This window comes from Mustela nivalis (assembly GCF_964662115.1).
Source record: "Mustela nivalis genome assembly, chromosome: 1".
NCBI lineage: Eukaryota > Metazoa > Chordata > Mammalia > Carnivora > Mustelidae > Mustela > Mustela nivalis.
The window spans coordinates 205,083,052-205,092,140 of NC_139020.1; the positions used below are offsets into that span (position 1 = coordinate 205,083,052).

General features: G+C 36.7%; 1 protein-coding gene across 1 annotated transcript; it reads left to right on the forward strand.

The window, feature by feature from the left end:
- Nucleotides 1-306: 306 nt before the first annotated feature.
- LOC309852957 (olfactory receptor-like protein OLF4) lies at nucleotides 307-1,275 on the forward strand (the record flags this gene model as incomplete). The annotated part of the gene is made up of 1 exon (XM_082710512.1): nucleotides 307-1,275. One exon carries the CDS (start codon nucleotides 307-309, stop codon nucleotides 1,273-1,275), a length of 969 nt encoding a protein of 322 aa, XP_082566638.1.
- Between the last annotated feature and the right edge of the window lie 7,814 nt (nucleotides 1,276-9,089).

The following is a 9,089-nucleotide window of genomic DNA, read 5'->3' on the forward strand; positions in this document are numbered from 1 at the left end:
CTCTACTTTATGACTAGGAAATACCGGAAACACGACTGACACTATATATTCCCCAAATGCTTGAAATAATTTCTTATTCAAACCATACAATACCTGATCTTTGGGGAACATCTGATGTCAGGATGGAAACTTCTAATCAGAGAAGAAACAGGTATCCCTTCAAGAGGCCCAGATCCATTCACAGAATATTGAAATTAGTTTCTGACTAGTAAATATATGTTGTAACATTTCCACAATGTGAGCAACACCCATTTGTTTCAAAACTATTCATGTTCTGTTTCCCTGTGCTAGAGTCACCTCCACCAGATGGAGTCAGTCAATGATACACAAATTTCAGCATTTCTTCTTCTGGGATTTTCAAAAGAGCCAGAACTGCAGTGCCCCATATTTGGGCTTTTCCTCTCCATGTACTTGACCACTGTGTTTGGAAACCTGCTCATTATCCTGGCTGTTGGTTCTGACTCTCACCTCCATACACCCATGTACTTCTTCCTGGTCAACTTGTCCTTTGTAGATATCTGTTTCACCTCCACCACCATCCCCAAGATGCTATGGAACATTCAGACTCAGAGCAAAGCAATCACCTATTCAGGCTGCATTACTCAGATGTACTTTTTCTCACTCTTTGCGGTGTTGGATGTCCTCCTCTTGAGTGTGATGGCCTATGACCGCTTTGTTGCCATTTGTCATCCCCTGCATTACATGGTCATCATGAACCCCTTGCTCTGTGGACTGCTGTTATTTGTGTCCTGGATCATCAGTGTCTTGCATTCCTTGTTACACACTTCCATGGTGTTGCAGCTGTCCTTCTGTACAGAGGAGGAAATCCCCCACTTTTTCTGTGAACTCAATCAAATGATACAACTTGCTTGTTCTGACACATTTCTCAATAACATGGTGATGTACTTTGCAGCTATGTTGCTGGCCGGTGGTCCCTTTCTTGGGATCCTTTACTCTTACTCTAAGATTGTTTCCTCTATATGTGCAATATCATCAGCTCATGGCAAGTATAAAGCATTTTCCACCTGTGCATCTCACATCTCAGTTGTCTCCTTATTTTATGGTACAAGCCTGGGAGTGTACCTTAGCTCGGCTGCTGCCCAGAGCTCCCATGCAAGTACAGTAGCCTCAGTGATGTATGCTGTGGTCACACCCATGCTGAACCCCTTCATCTACAGCCTGAGGAACAAAGACATAAAGGAGGCTCTGATGAGATTCTCTGGGATAGCAGCTCTAAAACGGACAATTGTCCTGGGGCTGAAGAAGTGCCCATGATTGCAAGGCCCAATGCCTTAGCCAAATGTTGAGATATTTTGATATGATTATTTAAGTAGAACATGCCTTTTATTTTTTATCTGGATTTTCTATTTTTTTTTAAATTTGAGCTCTGTGTACTTATATAACTCACTTTATTAGCTTTATGATATCTCTGATATCCAAAAAATTTTCACTTTTTCTCATTTTCCTACTTTCTCAATATTTTTAACTATGGATGTGAAATTTTTGGAGATTCTCAATTATTTCAAATGACTACATGGATCTGTTAAGAATAATTTATTCACAAATGAAATATATTATAGTGAATATTTTTTCTTGTGATTGTCTGAATGCTACTCCTATGGAAAATGTACTTTTGACCACAACAGCTATTTATAGAAGTTTATAACAGAGAAAAATCTGAGACTGTGCTTCCCTTTTGTGATCATCATTCTTTTGTATATCACTGCCTTAACTGCTATTCCTGAGAATGCAGAATTTTGACATACTGGATGTTACAGCTGATCATGGGGATTTTTCTATACATTAGCATCCTGTTGTTAAAGAGCTTGTTGCCACCATGTCTGCCATAGTCACTAGCAAAATAAATGATAATAAAAAACATGTCTCCAATTGGAATCTACACGGCAAGACAAATATAGAAAAAATAGATTGGTCTAGAGTCTAGAGTCTAGACTTGACTTTATTTTATGGTCTAGAGTCAAACTTGACTTTAAGGATGATGAAGCAAAATATTAAAGTATATATTTATTGTTATACAAAATATTTCTTTCTCAGGCACTTCCTCTATCTATTGAATTATTGAATATCAGAGTCCATTTGTAAGGTGTATTCATTATGATGAAATACAGGTGGCATGTTTCTGGTTATATTAAACTATTTTCTGGTTTCTGGTTGAAAATTTCCATTGTGAAATACAAATATGATTCCTTCTGTTTCTCTAAACAAAATATCTCTCACTATTTGAAATTTTGCTATGTAATCTCGAAAAGGGCAGTGAACCAACAGCATCAGTATAATCTACTATATATGACCCTCATAACCACGGGATGACTTAGCAGCAAGTTTGGAATCCTGTCCAGGTGTGATTCAAAGTCACAAGTTTTGTGCAAACATACATGTCCTTCCAGCCTTTCCACATTACCTCAAAGGGTTCTCAATGGACTCATTTTTTAATACAGTGACATGTAATAAACTTGAAGAACAGAATAATCATGAAGGCTACTTTTGAGTAGAACTTTGCTGTGTACAAAGCATAAAATAAAATGATATAATATAATGTCTTTATTATTGAAGAGAATGGAAGGGTAGGGAGTTGTTATCTGTACAGGGCTCCTCATGAGTCCTTAGTCAGGTGTGAATCTCTACTTTGTTTCTAAGACTTATCCATGAGGTGTGAGACAGTAGTGCTCTTCAGTTTTGAACATTATAGGTAATTTTATTCTTTTTATATGTATAAACTAATTAGCTAGGTATGGAAAAAAACCCAACAAGTTTATCAAATGTGAATTGTCTTAATTATATAAATTATATTGAATATATATAATCATATATTATATATGAATATGCATTATATATAATATGAATGTAATTATATGAATTATATTATATGAACCTTTGCTTTTTCAGGGTTAGAAGAGAACTCTCCCACCCTGATATGCGTAACTCAGCTAACTATACTCCAGATCTGACCCTGAGTAATGCACCCTAAGATTTTAAATTTTAATTAATACATTGGAGCATTATTACATGTGATAAACAGTACATATTTAACTTGTAAAACTTTAGGAATTAAAATAATTATTGAAAAATCACCAGTACACATGCAATGATTCCTATTCCATAGAAATCAAGAAGGTGCACAATAAGTTCTGTTTTGCTATACAATTGTTAAGGTGTAATCCCTCAAGCCCTCATTTTCATGGGAACACAATGTGGAATCATAAACATGACTTTAAGGGGTATTGTGAGAAAAGATGAAATGCATGGAAGTACTTTTTTCACCAAAGTACGTTCAAGAATAAGGGTAGTCCAAAGAAATGGAAAAATGTTCCATGCTCCTGGATTGGAAGAATAAATATTGTGAAAATGTCTATGCTACCTAAAGCAATCTACACATTTAATGCAATTCCTATCAAAGTACCATCCATCTTTTTCAAAGAAATGGAACAAATAATTCTAAAATTTATATGGAACCAGAAAAGACCTCGAATAGCCAAAGGGATATTGAAAAAGAAAGCCAAAGTTGGTGGCATCACAATTCCGGACTTCAAGCTCTATTAAAAAGCTGTCATCATCAAGAAAGCATGGTACTGGCACAAAAACAGACACATAGATCAATGGAACAGAATAGAGAGCCCAGAAGTAGACCCTCAACTCTACAGTCAACTCATCTTCGACAAAGCAGGAAAGATGTCCAATGGAAAAAAGACAGCCTCTTCCATAAATGGTGCTGGGAAAATTGGACAGCCACATGCAGAAAAATGAAATTGGACCATTTCCTTACACCACACACGAAAATAGACTCAAAATGGATGAAGGACCTCAATGTGAGAAAGGAATCCATCAAAATCCTTGAGGAGAACACAGGCAGCAACCTCTTTGACCTCAGCCGCAGCAACATCTTCCTAGGAACATCGCCAAAGGCAAGGGAAGCAAGGGCAAAAATGAACTATTGGGATTTCATCAAGATCAAAAGCTTTTGCACAGCAAAGGAAACAGTTAACAAAATCAAAAGACAACTGACAGAATGGGAGAAGATATTTGCAAACGACATATCAGATAAAGGACTAGTGTCCAGAATCTATAAAGAACTTAGCAAACTCAACACCCAAAGAACAAATAATCCAATCAAGAAATGGGCAGAGGACATGAACAGACATTTCTGCAAAGAAGACATCCAGATGGCCAACAGACACATGAAAAAGTGCTCCATATCACTCGGCATCAGGGGAAATACAAATCAAAACCACAATGAGATATCACTTCACACCAGTCAGAATGGCTAAAATCAACAAGTCAGGAAATGACAAATGCTGGCGAGGATGCGGAGAAAGGGGAACCCTCCTACACTGTTGGTGGGAATGCAAGCTGGTGCAGCTACTCTGGAAAACAGCATGGAGGTTCCTCAAAATGTTGAAAATAGAACTGCCCTATGACCCAGCAATTGCACTACTGGGTATTTACCCTAAAGATACAAAACGTAGTGATCCAAAGGGGCACGTGCACCCGAATGTTTATAGCAGCAATGTCCACAATAGCCAAACTATGGAAATAACCTAGATGTCCATCAACAGATGAATGGATCAAGAAGATGTGGTATATATACACAATGGAATACTATGCAGCCATCAAAAGAAATGAAATCTTGCCATTTGCGACAACATGGATGGAACTAGAGCATATCATGCTTAGTGAAATAAGTCAAGCAGAGAAAGAGAATTGTCATATGATCTCCCTGATATGAGGAAGTGGTGATGCAACATGGGGGCTTAAGTGGGTAGGAGAAGAATCAATGAAACAAGATGGGATTGGGAGGGAGACAAACCATGAGTGACTCTTAATCTTACAAAACAAACTGAGGGTTGCTGGGGGGAGGTGGGTTGGGGGAAGGGGGGTGGGGTTATGGACATTGGGGAGGGTATGTGCTTTGGTGAGTGCTGTGAAGTGTGTAAACCTGGCGATTCACAGACCTGTACCCCTGGGGTTTAAAATACATGTTTATAAAAAAATAAAAAAAATTAAGAAAAAAAAGAATGAGTAGTCTGTATTTAAATGTATGTGTATGTATACCTATTTTGTTCAAACAAACACACTCACATGCATATATCTACACATGTAGAATACTCCTAGTACTCACTATAACTCATTATACCTATCTATTGTGTTGAAAGAGAACTTGAGAGAAACTTGGAGCCCAAAGAAATAAAAAGAATGAACTTTTGCTTTCACAAGATATTTTAGGAATGGTGAAATATAGACAAAAAATTTTAGATTAGAACAGGTGGCTTTAATTTTAACAGTGAATCACTTTTCCCATCTTAATTCCCTGAGTCCTCAAAGATACAACCACACTGACATTTATGTAAGGAGATCTTCTCTATGCCAGCTGATAGGACTGAATATCTCTCATCTGACTTTAGATTTTTCTTCTACTTAAGATAGAGTTTTAACTCAAAATTCCCTTACTCAAGGAAAGCAAGTGAATGAATTGAGAGGTTTAAATTTAGTTTATTCAAAGAAACTTTTATTGGAGAAATCTTTTTGTCCAATTTCTTATTGCTGCTATCACCAATTCCTCACTTAGGGTTTAAAAGAAACAAATTTACACACTTCCAGTCATGGAGGTCAAACCAAAAATGAGTCACATTGGGCTAAAATAAAGATATCTCTGCAAGGCACAGAGAACATAAATTCCTGACTAGTTATGTGATTCTGGGTCTCCATATTTTCTCCACAAAAACACAAGTCCTTCGCTTCTTGATATCTGAAGATGATTCTCATTAGAGTCACTTTCTAAGTTTTACAAAATAAACTGGAATAATGGATGATCATGAATGTTGCTGCATAGCAAGTCATCCTGAAGGCAAATGGCCTTCTTTAATGTTTTCAGGATCAAATAGAATTTTATGGTGATGAGTTGTTCTAATATCTGTTGATCTTCTCAAGAGTCTTCAGTCAGCTGTGTTTCAGCTGAGAGAGCTCTGCTTATCTTCACAGGGCATTCTGATTTAATTGGGGTCTGGCTAGCTATCTATGGCTGGCCCAGGATTGCCTTGACTTGGACAAATTGGCTCTCCTCCACATATCCTCACTTCCTCTGGCACACCTGGCTTAAGTGGTTTTTTGGAGGCAGTGTTCCAAGACAGAGCAGATAAATGCACCAAGGCTCTAAGGTCCACTGTCACTCCTATCATATTTTTATGGACACAGCAAATAAAAAATACTAATCTAGCCCAGATCAAAGTAGAGGAATAGTTTTCACTACCTGCTGTAAGGTACTGCACACATTGCCAAAGACATGGTTATGGAGAAAGATGGTGATATGAGGCCATCTCTGCAAACAGTCTACCACTGGTGTAAATTTCAGTCTGAAAGTTTTCATGTCCCTGTCCACCTTCAGCAGTGGAATGATCTCAGAGTATACATTGAGATTAAGTTATGTGTCCACAGGGAAGTTATGGAAATTCCACTGCAGAGAGTCAGGCTTTTCTCCAAAGATAATATTTTTTCCTACCCCTTGCCTGTCGATCACCATTCCTAGTCTGAGAAAAGATAAAAACATAAAAGTTTTTCTTTCCAGATGCCTCAGAGAGACCAGGACCTCCTAAATAACTCAATGATTGATGGAGCTAAAAACTATTCTATCACTGATGTCATCTTCATGGCAACCTTATGCAGATACTGTTTTCCTATTGATTGACCTTCCCACTGACATATTCTTAATGGTTTTCATCCTGGTGTAGTCCTGGTGTAGTGTTGTTTTTTAATGGAAAGGGTTCTGCTGGAAGGAAGTAACACTTGAAATGCAAAAAATGGTTCAGTGGTAGTTTAAAAAATCTTGTTCTGGATTCCAAAGACAAGTAAGGAGCCTCTTTGTCCTAGCAGCTTTCAAGAGATTATACCTACAATTATGATTCCTCAATTTGACTATCAGGTGCCTTGATGTTTTTTTTGAATCTATAATCTTGGGTGGCGACCGTTCGGCCTCTAGTACATGAATGCTGGTTCCATTCAGTGCATGAATGCTGGTTCCATTTGTGAGATTGGGAAGCCTCAGGGGAGATCAGAATCCATTTTGATCAAAGACACATTCAAAGCCAGAGGGAAAACTAACTTACAATTTCAATGCCTCAAAGTAGACAGGAGTTTCTGTTGTGACTAGGGAAAGTGTAAAAACAGATCCAAGAATATTGTCCTGGTACATGATCAAAAATGGAGACAGTCAGTGTTGTACTCATTCAGATTCAAAAGAGTGGAAGCTTGTTTTTGGAGCAGATCATGACCTCTCTCTCTCCCTGTCTCTGTCTCTCTCTCTCTCTCTCTCTCTCTCACACACACACACACACAGAGAGGGAAACAAAAAGAAATAAACAAAACAAAACAAAAACAAGATACTGTATAACAATTGATAACAATTCATACAATGGTTGGATGTTGGTGAAGCTCTCAAACTTGTGCCATCATTATCATTGTGACCAAAAAACTTCTAAGGGCCACGTGGTAATCTGTGAAAGGTTAATTACTACTGTTTAAACCCTGGTGAAACAACAGCAGCAGCATATCCTTTAAGAATTAGAATTTTACATGAAACTTTTGATTTAAAAAAGCACCCTTTGATTTATAAACATGAGCTCACACTTTTACATGACAGCATTTGGTCTCACATGTCAGGAGCCACTAAAGCAAAGTTAATTGGGTATACTAAATTTAGTCACATCCATTATAGTAACAGAACTTTATCCAGCAAACTACCAACTTTTTCATCATTTGAAACTTTTTAAAAGAAACAATTTATTATCCAATTAAGAAGCAGTAATTGGGAGACTATGGACTCTGAAAAACAATCTGAGGGTTTTGAAGGGCCGGGGGGTGGGAGGCCGGGGTACCAGGTGGTAGGTATTATAGAGGGCATAGATTGCATGGAGCACTGGGTATGGTGCAAAAATAATGAATACTGTTATGCTGAAAATAAATGAAAAATAAATTAAAAAAAAAGAAATACCAACATATTATGAAAGGCTACACATTTTCTGGACTGTAAAATTAAAATGAAACTGATCAACAACAACAACAAAAATATGTACATTACCTTAAAAAAAGAAGGAGTAATTGGGGAAACATAAACAAGTTATATAGTCAAACAAATGACAAATTTTATAAATGAAATATTTAATTAGAATTAACTAGGAGAAAATTATTAATGCTCATGGTGCAATTTTGATTGAATAAAACTTACTTTTTAAAAAAATGAAATGCATATAGAAGACAGATTTAGAAATATTTTTTCTTTATTTATCCATTTTTATTGAAATGTAATTGAAATATAAAACTATGATTGGTGAATTCATAAATACATACGTTGTGAAATGATCACTGCAATAGGTTAGTGGATACATCCATCACTTCACATAGTTACCATTTTCTTTCACTGTAAGAACATTTACTATGTAATCTGTAAATAACATTAAAGTCTACAACAGAATATAGTTAACCATAATGACCATGATGTATATTATGTTTCCTGAGCTGAAATTTTGTAGGCTTTCACCAGCATCTTCGCATTTCCCCAAACCTCAACCACCAGCAAATATCAAACTACTCTCTGTTACTATGAGTTCAGATTTCTGTATTTCACATATAAGTGAGATCATACACTATTTGCCTCTCTCTGATTATTTCACTTAGTGTAATGCCCTCATGATCAATCCATGTTTTAACGAAGAAAAGAATGCCTTCTTTTATTTCTTGAATTCCTATGTACGAATATGCCTTTATTATTAATTCATCTGATAATGGATACTAAGCTGTTTACATAACTTGTCTATTGTGAATAATGTTGCAATGAATGTAAGGTACATATATCTGAGATATTCACAAATATGCGGGAATTAAACCATGCCAACCAGGACAGCTGATGGGTGAAAGAAGAAGCCAAAAAGGACTTCTAAATATCTTGAATCAAATGAAAATGGAAACACAGCCCATCAAAATTTATGGGATATTGCAAAAACAGCTCTAAGAGGTAAGTTTGTAGCAATAAGTTCCCACATTAAAAAAAAAGGCCTGGGGCGCCTGGGTGGCTCAGTGGG